This window comes from Microcebus murinus, chromosome 16 (assembly GCF_040939455.1).
Source record: "Microcebus murinus isolate Inina chromosome 16, M.murinus_Inina_mat1.0, whole genome shotgun sequence".
Taxonomy (NCBI): domain Eukaryota; kingdom Metazoa; phylum Chordata; class Mammalia; order Primates; family Cheirogaleidae; genus Microcebus; species Microcebus murinus.
This window is the reverse complement of record NC_134119.1, coordinates 65,859,113-65,882,488: the sequence shown is the minus strand read 5'-3', so window position 1 is coordinate 65,882,488 and position 23,376 is coordinate 65,859,113. Positions and strand designations below refer to the sequence as shown.

Here is a 23,376-nt window from a genome sequence, read left to right as displayed (position 1 = left end):
CGCCCCTCGCCCCAACGCGCCCCTTCCCCCAGCTCCTCCCCACTCCTTCAATCTCTCCCTCTCCCGAGAGACGCGGGGTGCAGAGTGGGGACGGGGGAGAACACAGGCTGGAAATCCAGATAAACCCCTCCTGACGCCCCCTCCCCATCAAGGCGGGGAAGCTTCAGTCCCCTCCCAGCAGCGTCTTCAGGAATTCGGGGAGGCCTGCGGGAGGGGGGAGACGTATCAGGGTGGGTGGAGAAGGAAGACCCCTTCCTCCCGCCTCTTCCGCCACGGAGAAGCCCGCCAAGCACAGCAACCCAGGCTGTCTCCGCCAGAAACGAAGTTCGAGGGTTAGCGGAAGCACTGCGTTTAATAGAGACGAGGCTGACGCCCGAGATTCAAGCCCTTCGGAAGAGTCGCCGGCTATTTGCCATGCCCCGGATGTAAGCTCCTGGAGGCGGGAAATTAGGCCTGGGACTGCACCTAGCGCCCCCAACGGCCTCCATGGGAGGCTAACACGGAGGCGATGTCCCCCACTTCTAGGGACTGGACCGAGTTCTCAAAAATTCAGACTACTGCCCTGGCCCCTCCCCGTTCACTGACCCTGGCTCCTCCCCCCTTACATTTAACCCTCTCCTGGCTGGAGTGTGGCAGAAGCAGAGGACAGAGGAGCGAGGCGGCGGGAGGTTAGTGCAGAGCGCGGAGGCTGGAGGCCATGGTCCCGCGGGCGCGGTCAGCGGGCGGCCCCCGGTGGCGGAGCGGCCGCCACCACCTTGCAGAAACGCACCCTCTGGAAGTCAGTGATCTCCGCTGTCTCCTGGCCCTCGGGGCCTGCCTCTGGGGAAAGAAGGGAGGATCAGACGAGGGGGAACACTCCTCTCCCAGTCCCAGGACCCCTCCCCCGTCTAGTCACGCCCATCCCAATCGAGTCTGTCGCAGCTGCCCCGCGCTAAGCGGTTTATGGGCCACAGACTCCTCTAATCCTCTCAGTGGATGCACGAAGCAGCAGACACCTCCAACGTAACCCTGTTTACAATCGAGGAAACGCTGGGGTAGCCGTAACCCAGCCAACAGGTGGCCAAAGACAGAGCGCTTGGGCCCTGCCCACCCACCAACCCAAAATGTCCCTTCTCATCCCAGCCCCATCTCCCAGTCCTAACCTCCATCAAGCGAGTCCTACAGCACCGCCCTCCCCTTTCCTTCCCCGCCACCGCCACCGGACATTCTAACCAGCCCTTCCTTCCTCGCTGTGCCCCAATCCTAATCCCACATGGGGGGGGGGAGGTCCCTGCTTTGAAATCTGGGCCTGCCCAGTGGAAGTGAGGTTGGGGGGTTCCCCTTCTTGCTCCCATTCTGTTGGTTCCAAATTCTAATCGGGTCCGCATTTCTAATTTATCCACCCCACTTATTTGCACCTCAAAACTAATCCCACCCAGAGCTAAATCCATTCCTCCACCCCTCTGCTCTTTTTTAACTTTTAGGGCTAGTTCAAATTTCAAAGTACCCAGCCCCACCGCATTACCTGTATCTCGCTTCCAAAAAGCCCTGGGGTCAATTTTTTTTTATTTTTTCTTTTTGAGACAAGTTCTGTTGCTAGGGTTAGAGTGCCAAGGCATCATAGCTCACTGCAACCTCCAACTCCTGAGCTCAAGCGATCCTCCAGCCTAAGCCTCCCGAACAGCTGGGGCTACAGGTGCACCCCACCACACCTGGCTAATTTTTCTATATTTTGTAGAGACGGGATCTCACTCTTGAGCAGGCTGGACCTCTAAATTCTTTTTTTTTTTTTTTTGAGACAGAGTCTCACTTTGTTGCCCAGGCTAGAGTGAGTGCCGTGGCGTCAGCCTAGCTCACAGCAACCTCAAACTCCTGGGCTCAAGCGATCCTCCAGCCTCAGCCTCCCGAGTAGCTGAGACTACAGGCATGTGCCACCATGCCCGGCTAATTTTTTCTATATATATTAAGTGGCCAATTAATTTCTTTCTATTTATAGCAGAGACAAGGTCTCACTCTTGCTCAGGCTGGTTTCAAACTGCTGACCTTGAGCAATCCGCCTGGCTCATGGACCACTAAATTCTAATGCCATCCTCCCTCCACTTCCCCACCGCTTCCACCCGGTAGCCCCACCCCCATGGCCCCATCATCCACAGCAATCCCATCCGTAGCCTGGCCACATTCTGACCTCACCAAGTGCTACCCCCACACACTCCTGCTGGAGCCTCACCCAAGCCCTTCTGCCCCTTAGCCCCAGAGGAAGAGGAAGGTGGCCACTTCCACCTCCCCCCACCCTCTGCGCTCCCCCACCTGGAGTTGCCTCAGACCCCTCCTCTTCAGCTTTCTGGGTTCCTGGGAGGCTGGGCCCACTCTCCAGGGAGGCAGGGGCTGGCTGGTCACCTCCTGGGGAAGGGGAGGCCCAGTTAAGCCCCTCCCACATCTCCCCACCCCAAGAGAAGGCCCAGGGGAAGTTAGAGGGGAGTTAGAGGGGCTGAAGGACACACTTAGGGGGATGTCATTTGAGGATGTGAATTCTTTATTGGGTAGGGGGCTCTGAATGGCCCTGGGGCAGGCTCAGGGAGTGGGCGTTCCAGAGACAGGCATGACACTACAGGGGGCAATGGACTGCCCTTCCCAGCCACCAGAGCTGTTGGGCACACGGGGTCCTGGGGCCCAGCCCCCAAGCATCTCCACTGCCAGCCACACCCCCGGGGCATGCAAGCACACGCGGGCAGCCAGCTTCATGCATTCCCGAAAGGCCAGGCCTCACCCGAAGAGAGGGCTGCAGCCGGGTGGGCGGTCCGGGGAGAATTCAGCTCCATCTCTTCACCCCAATCGGACACAGGCTGGTGGCCGCCAGGTGGTGAGAAGGAGCTGGAAGGTGTGGCAGGGGCCTGGGCAAGTGGCAGCAGCTCCTCGGGGCTGGCGGACACTCTGTCAGCCGGCTCACTGGTGGGGTTCCCGGCAGGGTCAGGCTCTTGGGGTTGGTGGTCCTGGGCTGGTTCTTCCTCCTCGTCACCGTCGTCTTCCTCCTCGACTTCCTCCTCGATATCTTCCTCATCCTCGTCCTCACTCACATCCTCACTCATGTCCTCCCACTCTTCATCCTCCTCCCCCTCGTCCTCCTCGCCCTCATCCTCAGGAGGCCGGCGGGCAGGGGCAGGGGCAGGGGTCTCGGGTGGCTGTGGGAACAGGCAGGTCAGGGAGGTGCAGCCCCAGGCACCCCCCCACACCCCGCCCGGCAGCAGCCAGGCCTCACCTGCGTAGGCGTCTCCGGGGGGGAGGTGGGCTGTGGGGCCTCTGGGGCTGGGGACACTGCCTCCTCTTTCGTCTCCCAGCGGTCATCATGGTCACTGGAGGGGACAGCGGAAAAGGGTGAGGCCCAGGCGGAGGGGGACAGGAGGAAGGGGCTGCATACCTCCCACCTCTCCCCATGGAGGAGCTGCCCAGAGAGGACCCAGCATGTTGGAGCACTGAGAGAGTGGTGGACGTGTGTCCTCAAGTGTCAAAGACAGAGAGACAGAAGGGGGGACATATGGCAAGAGGGGAGATGGGTGGAAGGGGGAAAGGGGACAGATGAGGGTAAGGCCAAGAGCCATACCCAAACCCCTAAAACCCAGTCCCTGAGAGATAACCAAGCTTGGCCAAGACAGGGACAGACAGATGGACCTATACATTCACAGGCAAGTCAGAGAACGGGCCAGGGACAGCCCTGGAGGAGGGAAAATGCTGGGGAAGGGCGCCCCCACCTGTAGGCACGGGGGGCTGCCTTGGCCTGGGGCCGGCTGCTCTTTCTTCTCCTGCGACTGCTGACCTCAGCTTTGTGCTGGGACAGGAACTCCCCAAATGTCGGGGGCTTGGGGGGCCGGGCCCAGGCCTGGTCGTCTGCAACAGAACCCAGGAGGGGTCAGGGGAGGGGCCATGGCACACCCACCTCTCCACCCCCAGGCCTGGCCAGGGCCGGCCTGGCCCAGCCAGCTGCCTCCCCCCACCCAAGGTCACCCACGCACCATAGCGGTGGGACGGCTCGTGGGCAGGGGCTGGGCCATCCTTGAACCTGTGAGGACAGAGAAAGGGTGAGGGGGCAGGTGGAGGAACAAGGGAGCAGGAGGGTTGGAGAGAGAGAAGGGGAGGGATCAAGGTCAGCAAACAGATCAGAGAGACAGAAGGTCAGCCAGACAGCGGACACTGATTAGACGTGGCACGAGACCAGGTGGAAAGGCAAATCTGACATCCTAGTGACAAACAGAAAAAGATTTGACTGGCCTCAAAACAAAAACTTTGGGGGGGGTGGTACCACAGACCCCAGCCAAGGTTCATGACACCCAGCTCTCTGCCTGGCCTCTCTCTCCCTGTCACCCTCGCAGCTCCCCAGCTCTCTGCCACAGGGCCTCCCAACTGTTTCTGGACCATTCTTCCCCAACCTTTCAGGGGCTTGGTGAGGTCCCTGCCTGAACCCCCATCTAAAATAATTTTACACATAATATCTAAGTCTAAAATGACAATCCCAGCCCCGTTTTCCCACTCTGCTTCAATACTCTGCTCTTTCTCCCATCAGACACTAAGTTCCATGAAGGCATTAACATTTTGTTCACTGCTGTTTCCCCATCACCTAGAACCTTCCATGAAACATAGGAGAGACTCAATGTATCTTTGCTGACAATATTAAGCATTGTGGTATCAATGGTAAGAAAAAAAGAAAGATGCTAAAAAAATTTTAAAATATTTGCTGACAAAAGCAATGCACACAGTCATTCATTAGACTTGCTGCAGACTGCATTGGGGACACAAAAGAAAAACAATGACGTCCTCATCCTAAACCCTGAGAGCATTCCCCCACAAACCTATTCCTTAGCAACACTGGCTACGGTATCTGCAAAATAATTCTCCCACCTGCCTGTGCTTGGCTCACAATTCAAAAGGAAAACAATGCTCCCGACCACCAGGCAAACAGACAAAATCCTCATTTTTAGTTGGAGCCAAAAATAATAGTTATAGGTGTAAGAAAACTTCCCAGGCAGCAAAAAATGGAGGATGAGATTAAACCAAAAGCTGCCGATTTTTAAAGACTGCCTTTCATCGGCTCTTCCAGAAACTTCTTTTTGGCTATGGGAGTTGGTCCTTATGACAATGATGCAATCACTGACTAGATGTTTCCTGGGACTCAAAAGGGAGCAGACTGAGTCCAGCCTGACCTGAGGGGCCAAGCCCCGCGGGACCCACAGCTTAACGCCCAGCCTGGATCAGCCGAGGCCAGCTCACCCCAAGCACGTGGGACAGAAATGCTTTCACGCGTGCCACTGAGACTTGGTGGCCGTCACTCAGCACCACTGGGATGTCGTACTCACTCACTGCCACATATAGGCGGAGAAACCAGAGAAAGGCAAAGGAGGTAGGGGTCAGGTCAAGTTCGAGGAGGAGCCCAACAGGCGGGTAGGAGACTCACATCCCCTCGGTCTTCTCGGCGTCCCACTCCCGCCGCCACTGGCCGGTGGGCTTGCGGTGTCTCTGCAGCCGCTCCTGGTCGATCTTCTCCCGCTCCTGCTTCCAGCGCAGGTACTCTGAGCGCTCCCGGCCCGTCATGGACAGCGTCATGTCTCCAGCACCACTCAGGCCGGCCCGCCGGCCCTGTGCCACCCGGTGACAAGCAGTCACCAGCGATCCAAACCCACCCCACCCCGCCCCTCAACTCAGAGGTGGACCCACTGGCTCAAGGTCACAAAGCGGACACAGGACCAGGTCCACCCAAGTGGCACCTCCTCCCAGAGGCCCTCCCAGCCCTCTCTTGCTTAAGAAGCACCCCTCTGTCCCCTGACCCTGCCGGACTTTCCTTCACAGCATTTGGGATTGCCCTGACACCTCACTGCATTTCCATTTATTTAGTTCCTACCAGGACAAACGTCTCCAGGGCAGGGGCTTTTGTCCATAACTCTCATCCAAAGCAGTGCCTGGCACACAGCAGGTGGCTAGTTTGTAACAAGGTGAAACCCCAAAACCATAAAGCTGTAACGGCAACAGTGTGAAACCAGCAGAAGAGCCGACAGGCCACTTGGGGACGAACCACTGATTGCAGGGACGGTGCCTGTCCCTCCTCTCCTGGGCTGGATCCCTACCCCTCACACAGCCACACGGAGGCTGCTCCATAAATGCTCCGATTATCAAGAATGAGGGAGACTCGCCCTGGCAGGAATCAAAGCATGTCCCAAATCCTTAAGAGTTAAAATTCTGTGCTACCGGCCAGAGAGACACTGTGGTCCCCGTCTGCCGTGCACTCAGTCCCTGGCAGAACCACAGAGTGCCCCGGGTGCCCCTGCTGCCAGCACCCACCTGCCGCTCATGATCTAGGCCGCAGCGCACCCGCTCGAAGTCGGGGCCCCCCCAGTTGCGCCCATGCCGGCGACTACCCTCCCGGCGGTCCCGCTCCGGCTCCTCCAGGGGCCCGCTGCGACGCCGGGGGTCATCCAGGAAGTTCCGCACGGGGTTTGGCTCAAGCACCCCTTCCTGCAGGCAGCCAGGGGAGGAAGGGTTGGTGGGCACCCCAGGGGCTCGGGCAGCTCTGCCCTGCTCGGGAACAAGGACGCCCAACTACTGACCCGCTGGTTGCGCTCGTACTCTGCAATCTTCTCCATCTCCTCGTTCATCTTCTCAATGTTCTGCCTGCGCCGCTCCTCCCACTCCTGGGGGACAGGGGGACAAAGATGGAGACACCTGGCATCAAGACAGACTACTCGGCCGGGCGCTATGGCTCACGCCTGTAATCCTAGCTCTTGGGAGGCCGAGGCGGGCGGATTGCTCAAGGTCAGGAGTTCAAAACCAGCCTGAGCAAGAGCGAGACCCCGTCTCTACTATAAATAGAAAGAAATTAATTGGCCAACTGATATATATATATAAAAAATTAGCCGGGCATGGTGGCGCATGCCTGTAGTCCCAGCTACTCGGGAGGCTGAGGCAGAAGGATCGCTCAAGCCCAGGAGTTTGAGGTTGCTGTAAGCTAGGCTGACGCCACGGCACTCACTCTAGCCTGGACAACAAAGTGAGACTCTGTCTCAAAAAAAAAAAAAAAAAGACAGACTACTCAACCCCTGTGCAGAAGAGGGTTGGCACAGCAGGACTGAGACTGCTCCCCTGGGACAGGCCTGCTTGCAAGGCAGCCCCTGGCTGGAGTCTGGCAATGTGCCCGCATGGTGTTCCCAGCCAACAGTGAACTGAGAGAGCGGCTCACTGTGCCTAGACTGTGCTGACAGCACGGTACACACTGCACGCCCGCCGTCCCCCCTGGGGTCTGAAGTTTTGGTATGTACGAGACAGAGGGGACATATGTGACTGTCTCCAATTAAAAACTCCTCACGAGCGTCCCGGTAGACACGTGTTGTCACCATTCAGTGCTAGAAGAATTAAGCGTGTCCCTTGTGGCTCCACAGGGAGGACTCGGCAGCTCGCACCTGCTTTCCTCCAGACTGTAGCCCGGGCACCTCTTCCCCTTGCTGTGTCTGCTCTGAGTCCTTTCACTGTGACAACTCTAAGCCATGACTAAGATACATGCAGAGCCTCTTGAGTCCTTCTAGCAATCACTAAACCTGGGAGTTCAGTGTCAGGGTGCTGGGGACAAACCATGGTGGCCACAGCAGTAATGGTGGTAGTAACAGTAACCTGGCAGACGGCTAAGGGAGCCCCCCACGACCCCTTCCTCCACAGTAACACAATTTCAGATGAGCACAAGGCCAACCAGCTGGAGATGATGTTTTCATTTCCCAGTCTCCTTTGCGGCTGAGCATGACCAGGTGTTGCAGTTCTCATCAATAGCATGTGAGAAGCGATAAAACCCTTTTTTCCCCTTTGTGGGACCTGGACCTCAATTGTGTTAGCGACCCAGCTTTCCCAATGCAAACAATGACCCTGTCCTAGGGGACCAACAAGCAACAAAAGCCAGGAACCTGGGTCCCTGAGTGACCTTATGGAGCAGGGTCTCCCCACCTGGGCCACTTGCCTCGCCACAGGGCTCAACACATAAGAGAGAAATAAACTTCCACTCTATTTAGGCCGCAGCATTTTGGGATCTTATCTTTCTGTGACAGCAGCTTAGCACAGCAAACACCCACGCTTACTGAGTGCTTACTCTGAGGCCTTGGATGCCCGACGTCACAGAATGCTCACAATGATCTTTAAATCTCATTCTTATTTCTGCGTAAGTGCGAGAACCAGAGGCTCACGTGGAGTCGGGAGTGGGGAGTGAGCTGATCAGGGCAGGTGGTACCCAAGTCCCCATCGGGCTGTGAGCCGCTGTGCTAGGCAGCCTCTCGCCCTGCTGCCCTGCACGCTGGTGAGGTCACTGCTCCCCACAAGCAAACTCAGGGATTGAGACAGGCACAGAGAGAGCACCACAAGGAGCCCACGAGCACGAGCTCACCCGTCAGTGCCCGCCTGACAGATGCACGGTGCCAGAAAGGCAAGAGACAGAGAAGGGCAGAAAGGACAGGCAGGTGAGCACACACCAGACAGGGAGAAAAAGGAGACACAGAGAGCACAAGGGTAGGGGGAGGGGAGGGAGAGAGAATTGCAGGGAAGGGGAGGGAAAGAGAGAAAGACACACACACACACACCTCTAAAGACAAACGGAAAAAACAGTCCACTCGAGAGTAGGAACAGAGAAAAAGAAGACAAGGCAGTCCCAAACCGGGGCTTCCAGCCCTGCGTGGCTCCTACCTTGGATTTGCGGTCAGCAGCTGAGCCGTCTCCAGAGAGATGAGGGGACCCCCGGCCACGGCCCCTGCGGCCACGGCCCCCAGCTCCTCCTCGAGGTTGCTCCCCAGGACTGTCCTCCCAGCTGCGGGATGTCCGGCCCATGCCTGCCCGGCCTCCCTGTTGTGGAGGCGTCCGGCCCCCCTTGCTAGCCCCTGGGGGCCGAGAGGTCCCAGGAGACCTCCGGGAAGGACCCAGGCTCTTCTCCTGGAAGAGGGGAAAGGGGAAAAGTACAGTCGCTGGGGCAAAGAGACTGGGATGGGACAGCCCATGCCCAGAGAGGGCAGCTACCAGGATGGAGGCCACCCACCGGCCCTGGAGATGAGCTCACCACCTCGACCGCCATGTTCTCCTTCTCCACAAAGCGGCCCTTCCGGGGAGCTGTCACTGCCACTCCCTCGAGTTCAGCTTTCTTGCGGTCCTCTTCAATCTCCTGGGAACAAGCAGTCGGTGGGGGGGGCAGGGATCAGGTGCCCTGTCTGCCATCTGGACTCCCACAGCCTCCCTGAATCCCTCCTAAGTCTGACCCCAGCCCAGGCCTCTCTCAAAACTGGTCATTTCAGCATCATCCCTCAAACTCTGTCATGTTGCTCTCCTGCTCAGAGCCTTCCTGTGATGCCCACCTCGGAGTAAGAGCCTTCCACAGCCTATGGGACCCTCCAGGATCTGGTCTCGTTTCCTCCTCGCTCAGCCTCTCCCCCTTGATCACTCTGGCTTCCTCACTGTTTCCAGAACATGCCGGGCTCAGACTTGCCTATGGGCCTTTGCACTGGCTGATCCCTCCGCCAGGAACACCCTTTCCCCAGAGAGCCTTCAACCTCTCCCTCCCTCGGGTCTCTGCTCAAATGCTGCCTTCCCAGGGAGGCCTCCCCACCGCCCTGTAGAAACCAGCTCCCCCGCTGCTGTCATCCAGTACCTGGCATCCTGTGCATTTTGCTTACTGTCTACCTCCCTTACTGTAACAATCTACCTGAGACAGCAATGTGTCTACTTTGTTCACTGACTTATACCCCAAGCCTAAAACACTGCCTGGCACACAAGAGAAACTCAATTGTTTATTAATGAATGAATGCATGAAGAATGAATAAATGAAACCCATGCCTCTTGCCAGATCCTGTCTCAGGGACAGCCCGCCACCTGCTCTGTGGCCTTGTCCTGGACCCTCCCTCCTCCTCCCACTACCCATGGATAATCGTGTCACCCTCAACAGCCCTGTCCTGAGCCAGACACCTCCTCTCCCCCTAGGGTTTCTGCCCCAGCTTCCTCCTTGGTCTCTGGTCTCCACTATTGCCTCCTCCTGTCCACTGCCATAAAGCAGGCAGAGGGGTCTGCCTAAAAAACTATTCTGACCTAGTGCCCCCAGATAAAGCCCTCCATGGCTCCCCAGTGTGCTCAGGAGAGTCTGAAACTCTGAGCCTGGTGGCATTCGGGGTCACTGCTGACCTCTCCAGGTCAATTCTCCCCCAACTAACGCTCCAACTTTAAGCTCTAAGCTCTGTCTTGCTTCCAAGTATTTACATGAACTGTTCCCTCTGCCTAAAACACGTTCCCCTCTCCTTTTCAACTGGCTAATGTCTACTCACCATGCAGGCCTCTGAGTGCCCTCCTCTAGGAAGCCCGCCCTCATGTCCCCATGTTGGGTCAGGAGCCCCCTCTGGATTCTCAAACACCCCCAAAGTCCCTCATTCACCCTTGTCCTTGGTAGCTCATCAATGAATGAGGACAGGGCAGTCTCCCTGACTAGCCTTGAGCCCTAGAAGAGCAGGCCTGGGCCTGTCTCAGTCAAGGCTATATCACTAGCAGCACAGGGCCTGGTACAGTGACACCTTGGTGCATATTTGCAAATGAATGAATGAATAATGGAATGAAGGAAGGAATGTCAGGCTAAGGCCTTTGGCTCTTATCCTGACGATGAAGCAGAGCCATGAAAAGGTTTTAAGGAAGGGAGAGGTGAGAAAAACTCACTGCGGGGAAGAGAGGGGATGGGGTCTCCCAGGGCAGGGCTAGGGCACCTGGTAGCGCCGGATGAGGGCCTCATTCTTCCTCCGAAGAGCCTCGATCCTCTTGTCCAATTCAGCATCCTTCTCTTCCTTTGATTTCAAATCCAGTGTGGCTGCCTGAGACCAGGAGGCAGTTGAAGGATGGGGAAAAAACTCTCCACCCACACCAGGGCCATTCAATCCAGAGTCTGTCCCCTGGATACTGTCTTCCTCCCCAAAGCTCAAATTCTAGAGACCCCACTTTTAGTCTCACCATTTCGATGGCTGGGCAGGGCCAGGGTACCAGCAAACCTCCCCTGCAGAATCTGGATACAGCACTGAGGGTTCCTGAGGGCAGAAGGGACAGAAGGACTAAGGCCAATGCCCCCCCATCTGCTTCATCCTATTGGGGGATCCTCACATACACACACACAAAAAAAACCTATACCCCAAGAGAATTCTAACCTTCACTCTCACTCCTCTTCAAGAGCTAGCCCTGCCCCTGGAAAAATGTAGACTCTGCTCCTTCATGATCTTTGTGGACTCACCCTCTTCCCTTGTAAACACTGTTGTCAAATCCACCTTGGGAATGTTCTGGCCCAACCCAACCGCGTAAGGAAACATCCAAAACTGCTCTCCTCCAAAGGCTGCCCGTCCCTATGGTAAGAGTTTTAGCTTGGGTCCCCTACCTCAAGAGAGCTCAAGCTGCACAACCTGCACCAGAAAGTTCCAAACACACTTTCTCGTGCCCATTCTGGTGTTGCTCACATCGAGTGAACGTTCTAGCTCTGCCTAGTAAGCTTTAGAAACATGCCCAACCCTACCCTCAAAGTTCAAACCCTATACTCTCAGAGAACATTCTAAGTCCGCGCGTCCCTCAGGACGTCCCAGCCCCGCCTCCCGCGTCCTGAGAAAGCTACGGCCGCCTCCCACATCCCTCGAAAAGATTCTGAAAACAGGCCCAGTACCCACTGGCAAGGCTTCCTGGACCTGGCTTGACCTTCCCAATAAATACTTCACCCGTTCCAATGAGAACAAAACTTCCTAGGCTCGCCCCCGATTTTCAGTGAAAAGCCCCAGACCAGCCCAGCCTGCCTGCGAACACCAGGGCCCGGCGCCCGGGATCCCGGAAGCGGCTTTGGCCCCGCCCTCCGCTAGGGAAAAACTTTTTGGCCCCACCTTTCCCGCCAGGCTTCTGGCCCCGCCCACACTCTTCCATCATTAACTTGGCCTCGCCTCCAACTTCCCAGGCAACCCCCTGGCCCCGCCCCCTGGCCCCCCAGGCGCAGCCTGAGCTCGGCTACGCCTTCTCACCTTACTATTCAGGCCCCGCCCCCAGCTTCGCCAGCCCACGCTCTGGCCCCGCCTCCGACTAAACCTGTCAACTTTCTGGTCCCGCCCCCGCCTCTTAGCGTGAGCATCTAGCTCCGCCCCCGGCTTCTCCAGACAAGGTTCCAGCACATCTGCCACCTTCCCCGCCAACGCTCTGGCCGCGCCCCTTGCTCAGGCACAACTTTCTGGCTCCACCCCCAGCATGCCCCAACAGGACCCTGGCCCCACCCCCTGGCGCCCCGCCACATTTTGGCCCCGCCACGCTCTGGATCCACCCCCGACTTCCCGCCAATGATCTGTATCCACTTCCAGCTGAAGCAAAACTTTCTGGCCGCGCCCCCAGCGTTTTCGGCCGGCGTTCTGGCCACGCCCCCAACACGGACACAACTTTTAGGCCCCGCCCCAGCAGCCCACCCCATACCCTGGCCCCGCCCGCAGCCTGGCCCGTCCCGCCCCGACAGCTCCCCATGTGGGCGTCCCGCCCCGCCCCCCGCAGAGTATTCTGGCCCCGCCCCCGCCGGCTGCTCACTATCCCGCCCGCGCCTGCTCCCGCTCCCCCCACGTGGGGCTTTAGGCCCCGCCCTCTCTGGGCGCACTCCTGGCCCCCTCCTCCGGTCACCTGTCCCGGAGACCCCGCGGCGTCCGCAACTCCGGCTCCGTCGGCCTCTGCGTCCGCAGCTCCCGGGCCTTTTGCGTCATTTCCTGCCCGCACCACGTGAGGAGGGGAAATAAAGAGGGTCATTTCCGGCCCAGTTGGCCCGTTTCCGGGAGCCTTAAAGGAGCCGCGCCCCCGCGGGTGGAGGCCGGAGCAGGTAGACCTGATCTGCACTGGGGATCCGGAAGCTTATTCAACTTCCTTCTTTCTGGATTACCTTCTTCCAGGAAGAGAAGACACAGACGTCACTGTTTCCCCTCTACCTCTTTGTTCAAGCTGATTCCACCTGTAGCCCATCATTCCTGGTTCCAATAAGTAGGAGCCAGGCACTGGGCTGTGACAACGGGAAGCCTGACCTGGTTTGACCGCCTCCTACCAATAAAACCTTGGAGTCAGTTTTAGAAGTTAAAATTATCAACCGCTAGAATTATTGGTTCATTCTCTAAATCAACATTTAGTGCCAGGCTCTGTGTTGGGGGAAAAGTGGAGACGGAGTCAAGATGAGGAGGAAGGGCCCGGCAAGGTGGCTCATGCCTGTAATCTTAGCATTCTGGGAGGCCGAGGAGGGAGGATCCTTTGAGCTCAGGAGTTCGAAACCAGCCTGAGCAAGAGCGAGACCCTGTCTCTACTACTACTACTACTACTAATAATAATAATAATAATAATAATAGAAATAAATTAGCTGAACAATTAAAAATATATAGAAAAAAATTAGCCGGGCATGGTGGCACATGCCTGTAGTCCCAGCTACTCAGGAGGCTGAGGCAGGAGGATCGCTTGAGCCCAGGAGTTTGAGGTTGCTGTGAGCCAGGCTGACGCCACAGCACTCACTCTAGCCTGGGCAACAAAGAGAGACTCTGTCTCAAAAAAAAAAAAAAAAAAAAAAACATATTTGTTGAATGAATGGGTGAATCTTTATTACTACTGTTTTATTCCATTTGTATAAAATAAAACATATATATACATACTGGAATTCCATATCTTTAACGTAACAGTAGATGGTTGACAACATTTTAAACTGTTGTGTGATATTCCATCTTATATATCGGCCATAATTTGGCTCATTTGGTCTTATGGGCATTTGTTTTGTTTCCAATTTGGGAGCACTGCCAACAATGCTGCATTGAACTTCTACAGACACACATCTTTTTGAGTGCATGATCTGTAGCCTTTCTTGAAAGGGCATGTAAAGCTGTGCATGGTGCCTCATACCTGTAATCCCAGTGCTTTGAGAGGCTGAGGCAGGAGTTGGAGGCTGCAGTGAGCTATCATCACACCACTGCACTCCAGGCTGAGCAACAGAGAGAGACCCTGTCTCTAAAAAAAATAAAATAAAATAAAAAATTTTATTTAAAGGCATGTAATGTCAAAATTAACAGTATGGACTCTGAAGCCCGAAGGCCTGGGTTTGAATTTCGACTCTGTCACTTACCAGCTGTGTAACCTTGGGCAACACACAGTACAAAATTTTTCTGGAGTTCAGTTTCATCATACAGATGATAACACCTCTCTATGAAATGCGGTGTGCAAAATTCAGTAGATTAACGACTTAACGCACATAAGGTACTAGGTACAAGGCCTGACGCATTATAAGTTCTCAATGAACAGAGACAGACCCAGGTAATGTGGGCCTGAAGCTTATCAAATTTGGAAGCACTCTTGGAAAAAAAAGAATAAAGAAGTAAAATAAGATCACAAGGACAGGCCAGGCGCAATGGCTCACACCTGTAATCCTAGCACTCTGGGAGGCCGAGGCGGGAGGATTGCTCAAGGTCAGGAGTTCGAAACCAGCCTGAGCAAGAGCGCGACCCCATCTCTACTACAAATAGAAATTAATTGGCCAACTAAAAATATATAGAAAAAAATTACCCGGGCATGGTGGCGCATGCCTGTAGTCCCAGCTACTCGGGAGGCTGAGGCAGGAGGATCACTTGAGCCCAGGAGTTGGAGGTTGCTGTGAGCTAGGCTGACGCCACGGCACTCACTCTAGCCTGGGCAACAAAGTGAGATTCTGTCTCAAAAAAAAAAAAAAAAAGATTGAAAGGGCATCTCCCCGGTTGTTGGACAGAGCTATGGAAGTGTGGCACCTAGAGTGTCACTCTCCACCTCTTTGTCACTCCCAGCCAGCCAAGGAGGTGGATGCTGTCATGCCTGTCTTAGAGATGAAGGCACAAGTCCAGAGAGTGGATGGCACTGGCCCTGAGTCACCCACCTACCTACTCAGCAGCCAACCCGGAATCCTAACCCAGATCTGCCTGACCTCAGAGAGACACGGTGGAGAACAGGTGAGCTCACGGACTCAGGTCGAGGTTTCATGGGTTCCAATCCCAGCTCTGCCACCTGCACCATGGGACCCTGGGGAAGTTACTTAACTTCTCTGGGACTCTCAGTGTTCTGCCAGAAAATGAGGATAATGACAGTGCCCACCTCATTGGGCTATTGGAGAGGGGTGTGGTAGACTGAATAATGACTCCCAAAGATACCCATGTCCCGATCCTGGGGACTTGTGAATGTTATATGCAAAAGGAATGTTGCAGCTCTGATTAAATTAAGGATCTTGAGATGGGGGATTATCCTGGATTATCTGGCTGGCCCCAGTGGAATCCAAAGGGTCGTATAAGAGGGAGCCAGAGGGAGACTTGTCACAGAACAAAAAGTACATGTGAGGGTGGTGGCTCACACATGTAATCCTAGCACTTTAGGAGTTCTAGGTGGTAGCATCACTTGAGGCCAGGAGTTTGAGACCAGCCTGAGCAACATAGCAAGACTCTGTGTCTACAAAATATAGAAAAACTAGCCAGGCATGGTGGCACATGCCTGTAGTCCCAGCTACTCGGGAGGCTGAGGCAGGAGGATCGCTTGAACCCAGGAGTTTGAGGCCACAGTGAGCTGTGATGACGCCACAGCACTCTAGCCGGGGCAACAGAGTGAGACTCTGCATCAAAAAAAAGAAAAAAAGAAAAAGACAGACAATATCAAGTCGGATAAGGACATGGGACAGTTGGAACTCCCATCTGCTGCTGGAGGGAATGTAAAATGGTCCAACCACCGTGAGTAGGTTCTACCACAGCTCAGCATACACACTCTATGAGCCAGCAATTCCTCTCTGAAGTATTTATGCAACAGAAATGCAAGCACGTGCCACCAAAAGACCTATCATGTGCACGAATGTTCACAGCAGCTTTGACATAATAGTTCGTGTTATGGGCTGAGTTGCTCAGTTGTGTCCTCCCAAAATCCTTTTTTTCTTTTTGTAAAGAGACAGGGTCTCACTCTTCTGCCCAGGCTGGGCTGCAATGGCACGATCATAGCTCACAGCAGCCTTGAACTTCTGAGCTCAAGCGATCCTCCTGCCTCAGCCTCCCAAGTAGCTGGAACCACAGGCACAAACCACCATACCTGGCCAATATTTTTTTTTTAATTTCAGCATATTACAGGGGTACAAATGTTTAGGTTACGTATATTGCCTTTGCCCCACCCGAGTCAGAGCTTCAAGCGTGTCCATCCCCCAGTCTGTAATTCTTTGTGATGGCAGCCCTAAGCAAGTTGACACAGCCCCAAACTGGAAACAACCCAAATGCCTGTCTCCAAGAGACTGGATAATTATATTGTGCTGCCTTCGCACAAAGGAGTACTCTACAGCAATGAAAGTGAACAGTCTACCCCTACCCACAACAACAGGCATGAATCTCCAAACATCAAGCTAAAAAAAAGCCAGACAGGGCCGGGTGCAGTGGCTCACGCCTGTAATCCTAGCACTCTGGGAGGCCGAGGTAGGAGGATCACTTGAGCTCAGGAGTTCAAGACCAGCCTGAGCAAGAGCCAGACCCCGTTTCTACTAAAAATAAAAAAATTAGCTGGACATCATGGTGCACACCTATAGGCCCAGCTACTCGGGAGGCTGAGGCAGGAGGATCGCTTGAGCCCAGGAGTTTGAGGTTGCTGTGAGCTAGGCTGACGCCACAGCAGTCAGCCCTGGCGCCAGAGGAGACCTTGTCTGAAAAAATGGAAAAAATAAAGGTAAAATAAAATAAAAGTTCAAGAAATCATCATAAAACATACTTTGTGTTTGCACATGGAATGAAGTTAAGTTCTAGCATTAGTACATAGTTGCAATTCTTCCTTGGTCAGAGATAGATTTTAAAAAAAAGAGGCCGGGCGCGGTGGCTCACACCTGTAATCCTAACACTCTGGGAGGCCGAGGCAGGCAGATTGCTCAAGGTCAGGAGTTCGAAACCAGCCTGAGCAAGAGCGAGACCCGTCTCTACTATAAATAGAAGGAAATTAATTGGCCAACTAATATATATAGAAAAAATTAGCCAGGCATGGTGGTGCATGCCTGTGGTCCCAGCTACTTGGGAAGCTGAGGCAGGAGGATCGCTTGAGCCCAGGAGTTTGAGGTTGCTGTGAGCTAGGCTGATGCCATGGCACTCAACAAAGCGAGTCTCTGTCTCAAAAAATAAATAAGGAAAGAAAGAAAGAAAGGAGGGAAGGAAGGGAGGGAGGGAGGGAGGGAGGGAGGGAGGAAGGAAGGAAGGAAGGAAGGAAGGAAGGAAGGAAGGAAGGAAGGAAGGAAGGAAGGAAGGAAGGAAGGAAGGAAGGAAGGAAGGAAGGAAGGAAGGAAGGAAGGAAGGAAGGAAGGAAGGAAGAAGAAGAAGAAGAAAAAAATTATGTAGCTGCTGAGGGCTGACTGAGGGTCTCAGGAAATTTGAGTCTTGCGGGCCGCGGTGTTTCCCACCGCCACCAGGGGGCGGTGCGGCGCTCCCTGCGGCGGGAGACGCGGGCATTCTTTCATTCCACAAATGGTCCTGAAACCTTGAAAACCTGCTTGGTGCCAGGCCTCCTTCTGGTTTTCCGATCTGTGAAATGGGAATGAGGCTGTCTCTCCCGCGTGGGGCTCACTTTCTCCAGGAAGAGACAGACAGTAAATAGCTAAAGAAATGAATATGGAACAGGAGCGCTGTGGAGTGAATAGAGTGGAGGGACAAGGATGGACGGGGAGGGCCTCTCTGAGGAGGTGACACTGGAGCACAGAACTGAGTGAAAGACGGAGACGAGCCAGTTGAATATGGGGCTTCCCAATGCTCTGCGGATGCCGGCCTGGCCAGGGAGCAGTCGAAGGAGGTGGAGAGGACAGAGGCGGCGCCTTTGGGCTCACCTGGAGAGGGAAACTGAGGCAGGCCCTGCCAGGCCTGGCAGGCAGGAGGCAAAAGGCAGCACATTCTCCGACAGAAACAGCTCAGGGCAGGGTACAAAGCAGATGAGCTCGTATGAGGCTGGGGGGAGGCAGGGAGGCAATCCTCTAGTCCTGCCTGGAGGAGGCAGCCCGGGACTCAAAGCCAACAGGTCTCTCGGGGTGCCTGAATGAGTATGTGCATTATTTTATCATGATTGGTTTAAGGTCCTGTGTGACTTGAGTATCGCTGAGTCCCCAGCCCTGTCTGTATCAACATTTAATGAGCAATTTCCACATCTTGGGCTCACTTGTGTTACATGCACTAACTCATCAATGCATCCTGCAAGTCCGTGTCAAGGGTATGCTTCTAATCCCCGTGTAACACAGCAAGAAACCAAAGCCCAGGGACACCGTGAGCTGGGACTTGAACCCAGAAGGGACTTTCTGATTCCCAGAGGCCACTATACTGCCTCTACCATAAATTAGCATAGGCCGGGCGCGGTGGCTCAGGCCTGTAATTCTAGCACTCTGGGAGGCTGAGGCAGGTGGATTGTTTGAGCTCAGGGGTTCAAGACCAGCCTGAGCAAGAGCAAGACCCTGTCTCTACTAAAAACAGAAGGAAATTAGCCAGGTGACTAAAAATATATAAAACAAATTAGCCGGGCATGGTGGCGCATGCCTGTCTTCCCAGCTACTCGGGAGGCTGAGGCAGGAGGATCGCTTGAGCCCAGGAGTTGGAGGTTGCTGTGAGCTAGGCCGATGCCACGACACTCTAGCCCGGGCAACAGAGTGAGACTCTGTCTCAAATAAATAAATTAGTATAGTTATTAGTAGTCCTATGACTGGACAAAGTACTTAACCTTTCTGTGTTTCAGTGTGAAAAACGTGTAAAACAGCACTAATGAGAGCACGTTTTGAGGGTTAAATGAAACAAAGTGCCAAGAACAGTGCCAGATGAATGCTATGTGTGCTATCAGCTATTATCTGGGTTTGTGTGTTTTTTTGGTTTTTTGGTTTGTTTTTTTTTTTGAGGGGCGGTTGTTTTTTCTTTAAAAGACAGGTTCTTGGCCAGGCTCGGTGGCTCACGCCTGTAATCCTAGCACTCTGGGAGGCCGAGGAGGGAGGATCGCTTGAGCTCAGGAGTTCGAGACCAGCCTGAGGAAGAGTGAGACTCTGTCTCTACTAAAAGATAGAAAAAGAAATTAGCCAGGCAACCAAAAATAGAAAAAAAAATGGAGACTCTGTCTCCAAAAAATAAAATTAATTTTTAAAAAATGCGAGAGGCAGATTCTCACGCTGTCATCCAGGCTGGAGCGCAGTGACACAATCATAGCTCACTGTATCCTCAAATTCCTGGACTCAAGCGATCCTCCACCTCAGCCTCCCAAGTATCTGGGACTACAGGTGCAGATCACCCTGTCTGGACAATTTAAAACAAATTTTTTAGAGACAGAGTCTCACTATGATGCTCAGGCTGGTCTCAAACTCCTGGCCTTAAACAATCCTCCTGCCTTGGCCTCCCAAAGTGCTGGGGTTACAGGTGTTAGCTACCACATCCAGCTATTATTACTATTATCTATTATCCATTGAGTCCACAAATAACTGTTGAGCGAATCACATAGGCTCTACTTTCTTTTTATTTCTTTTTATTTATTTTTTTTTTTTTGAGACAGAGTCTCACTTTGTTGCCCAGGCTAGAGTGAGTGCCGTGGCCTCAGCCTAGCTCACAGCAACCTCACACTCCTGGGCTCAGGTGATCCTCCTGCCTCAGCCTCCTGAGTAGCTGGGACTACAGGCATGCACCACCATGCCCGGCTAATTTTTTCTATATATTTTTAGTTGGCCAATTAATTTCTTGCTATTTATAGTAGAGACGGGGTCTCGCTCTTGCTCAGGCTGGTTTCGAACTCCTGACCTTGAGTGATCCTCCCGCCTCAGCCTCCCAGAGTGCCAGGATTACAGGCGTGAGCCACCGCGCCCGGCCGGTCCTATGGATTTGACCCGGTCACGCACGTAAAGCACCGAGCTGGCGCAGCGCCCAGCACTTAGTGGGTGCACAGAATGTGAGAGGCGCAACCGTGGTGACGATGATGATTGGTCTCTCAGCACCTTCATCCTTCTGGTCGCTGCAGCCAAAACCTGGAACCCCCTAAACTCCCTTCTGTCCCTCACATCCACACCCTGTGCCTCGGCCAATCCCATCAGCCCTGATCCTATCAGCTCCATTTTCAAAATACGTCCCAAATCTGACCCCACAGCCTCCACCCTCGCCCAGTGGACGCCACCTCCAGCCATGAGGCGTGACAGTGTCCCTGGGCTTCCCGCTCTCTGCCCCGCAGCCTGTCTCCCACCTGGCCGCCAGAGGGCGCCCGTTAGAGTCCAAGTCAGCGTGCATCCCTGCTCTGCTTAAAGGCCGGCCTGGGCTCCCGCCTCCCCTGCCGCCCCCCTGCCCTCGCTCATTCCCTTCCAGCCCTTCCAGCACGGTGTCCCTTCACCATCCCAGACACGCCCACTCTGGCCTCGGAGCCTTCGCACCTGCTCTTCCCTCGGCTGGAAGCACTCTTCCCTCCCCCTCCTCCTTTGGGGCTTTTACTCGAATGCCACTTTGTCATGAGACCCTCCCCGAGCACTCCTGAGCCCGCCCTGCTCCTGTTTCCCGCTTGGAGACACACTCGGTGTTGTCTGTGTGCTTTATGGTCCCCGACCAGGGTGTCCCCGACCAGGTGTCGGCCCAGGACGGCGGGATGTTTGTCTGTTTTGCACACAGCGGTGTCCCCAGGGCCTGGCACAGAGGGGGCCTCGCTTGCAGACTCTGAATGAATGAATGAATGAATGAATGAATGAATGAATGAATGAATGAATAGAAGAATAAATGCCCACTGACATCTTGGGGGTGACAAGCACCCCGCCTGCCCTCCATTTCATAAGCCCAGAAAGGCTGGGTCGGGATCAGCAGGCATGTGACCTTCGGTGGCCGGCTTCCCCTCTCCGACCTCACGCCCCCAGTCGGACGCGGGGCTGCAGACGCGAGTCTGCGGGTCTGGGCCTGCTCGCCCGTGCAGAGCGCGGGTCACCCGGAGCCAAGGCGGGCTCCTCGCGCGGCGCCTGCGCTCCCGCCTGTCGCCGCCCGGGGGCAGCAGCTGCCCGGCGGACGCGCCGCGCGGCCCGCGCCTGGAGCGGAGCGGGGGCGCCTCCGCCAGAGGAAGCTGATGAAATCCAAGCCAACTTGCAGTGAGCTCATCCCGCCCCGGCGCTCCGGAAGCCGCGGGGCCGCCTGGCCTCCGCCTGGCCCAAGCGATAAAGCTCGGGCGCTGCGCCGCGGCGGGAAGTCCTTCCTGCAGTCTGCCCTGCGTGGGGCCTGCTGCCGGGTCACGTCGCGAAGGGTCCCCTGGCTGTCTCCAAAGAATGGAAAGCGAATTCTGGGCGTGGGAGTGCTAGAGGGAGAGGCTGGGGAAGAGGAGGCGGGAAAGAGAGACAGAGACAAGAGGTGGGAAGGGGGGACACAGGTGGAGAGACTGAGGCAGACGAGGGGGAGACAGAGACAGATTCAGGGAGAGACAGTCCAAGAAAGTCGGATGGGAAGACAGAGACAGAGGGAGACAGAGACAGACAGAGACAAAGGGAGACAGAGACAGAGATGGTGTTGACAGAGACAGAAAAGGGAAGACAGAGACAGTCCTGGCAAGGTGGATGGGTGAGACAGAGAAGGAAGAAGCAAAGCTGGGACCTGGGAGACAGAGAGCCACAGGGAGACAGAGATAGGGAGAGATAAATAAGGGGGAGACAGAGACAGAGAGACCAAGCGAGTGGCGGAGATAGGGACAGCGACACAAGGTGAGGGAGACGGAGCCAGAGTAGAGGACTGGGACGCAGAGAGTGAGGTGGGCATGCAGGGGCGAGGCAGGGCCGAGAGGGGCGCCCAGGCCAGGGGTCGCCCTGCCCCCAGCCCCCCAGCCCCCCAGCCCCCGCCCCCAGCCCCGCGGCTGCGGCGGGCCGAGTCACCAAGTTACCAAGTTACCGCAGGATTCGGGAGCTCCTCACTGGCGAGGCGGCAGCCAATCAGAGCGCAGCGCTGCTGTTCTCGGGCAGGAGGCCTGGAGACACGCGCACCTTCCCCCGACACCCCGAGAAGCGCGCTGACACCATCGCAGTGGCGCGCGCGCACACGCGCACACGCACACACGCACACACACACACTGTCCCAGGGACACGCAGCATCGCTCCCCCACAATCACAATGACACACACAGCGACAAACGCACGGTCCCAGAAGCATGTAGTGACACACAGCATCACACAGACACACAAAATCGCAGCGACACAGACACAGTCCCAGGACACACAGCACTGCCCAAACCCACAATCACAGTGACACACAGCGCTGCCCAGGCACAGGTCACCTTTATGACATATGCACAGTCTCTAGGACACATCACCCCAAGACGCGCAATATCAGTGCCACACAATCAACACAGTGACACCCTCACAACCCCACAGCTAATTGGCCCTGACACTTGCTATCACAGTGATACAATCACAACAACGACACATTCAATCACAATGAGACACAAGACTGTGCAGACACACACAATCTGACTAACATATACACAGTCCCATGGACACACAACGTCACTCTGATAAACACAACCACAGTGGTGTACACATTGCACAAATGCACACATTCTCTGTGACACACAGCCCCACAGGCACATATTTCAGAAGCAATCACAATGTCACACACATGATCCCACCATACACAACGTTGTCCAGACACACACAATAATAGTAACATGCATGCACATCTTCCCCAACACACGGTAAAGCACGTTGGCACACACTGTCACACTGACACACAGTCCCACCACACACAGCATAACACAAATACCAGTGACACACACAGTGGCACACACAGTCTCATGTACACAGAGCATTGAATGCACACACACCATCACCATGACATACGCACAATGTCGCCAACACACAGCATTGCCAAGGTACATACAACTACACTAACACAACAGTATAGTGACATGGCACATTCATAAACCTTCCCACTGACACACATCACTCTGAAACACACAATCCAGTGTCACACAAGCACAATCACATGGACCCACACCGTCTCACTGACACGCACCACACACTGCACAGAACAGCATGCTCGTCGCACCATCACACTCACACACAGCACACCAGAACATCACACAACAGCATACTGACACACAATCACATTGTCACAGCAGCCCCATGACACATGTAGCATTGTGACAAATGTAGCATGGTGACACCATCACACTGACACACAATAGCATACTGCCACAACCGCCACCCTAATATGCTGACACAACAGCACACTGACCACAGACCTAAAGAGAACTCTCCAGCACACAAACACAATCACACACACACACACACACACACACACCCATCCCTGCCCTTGCCCCAGGAGACTTGGATGTGGGACGCTGGGGGAGGGGTGCTGGGTGGGCTTGTGTGTGTGTGTGTGCGTGTGTGTGTTTG

The 23,376-nt window shown here is 54.9% G+C and overlaps 1 protein-coding gene across 8 annotated transcripts; it reads right to left on the bottom strand.

Moving 5' to 3' along the window:
• Positions 1-59: 59 nt before the first annotated feature.
• On the bottom strand, positions 60-13,294 carry CCDC9 (coiled-coil domain containing 9). Of its 8 annotated transcripts, XM_075993195.1 has the most exons (15): positions 12,646-13,291; positions 10,969-11,042; positions 10,728-10,828; positions 9,047-9,148; positions 8,680-8,922; positions 6,570-6,653; positions 6,304-6,477; positions 5,423-5,604; positions 3,987-4,033; positions 3,726-3,861; positions 3,236-3,329; positions 2,747-3,158; positions 2,287-2,379; positions 770-819; positions 60-204 (listed from the first exon to the last, which is right to left on the bottom strand). In XM_075993195.1, the coding sequence occupies exons 1-15, from the start codon at positions 12,723-12,725 to the stop codon at positions 187-189; spliced, it is 1,890 nt and encodes a 629-aa protein (XP_075849310.1). In that variant the 5' UTR covers positions 12,726-13,291; the 3' UTR covers positions 60-186. The 8 variants fall into 8 exon arrangements, with proteins under 8 accessions (XP_075849310.1, XP_075849309.1, XP_075849308.1 ...); XM_075993194.1 differs by lacking the exon at positions 60-204 and having other exon boundaries at positions 216-819; positions 9,050-9,148; positions 12,646-13,294; XM_075993193.1 differs by lacking the exon at positions 60-204 and having other exon boundaries at positions 216-819; positions 12,646-13,293.
• Positions 13,295-23,376: the final 10,082 nt, after the last annotated feature.

Coding starts and splice junctions, on each gene's coding strand:
- CCDC9 (XM_075993193.1), bottom strand. CDS start 12,725: ATGACGCAAAAGGCCCGGGAGCTGCGGACGCAGAGGCCGACGGAGCCG. Junction 9,149..10,727: donor CCCTCATCCGGCGCTACCAG/GTGCCCTAGCCC, acceptor GCTTGTTCCCAG/GAGATTGAAGAGGACCGCAA. Junction 3,862..3,986: donor CGAGCCGTCCCACCGCTATG/GTGCGTGGGTGA, acceptor GTTCTGTTGCAG/ACGACCAGGCCTGGGCCCGG.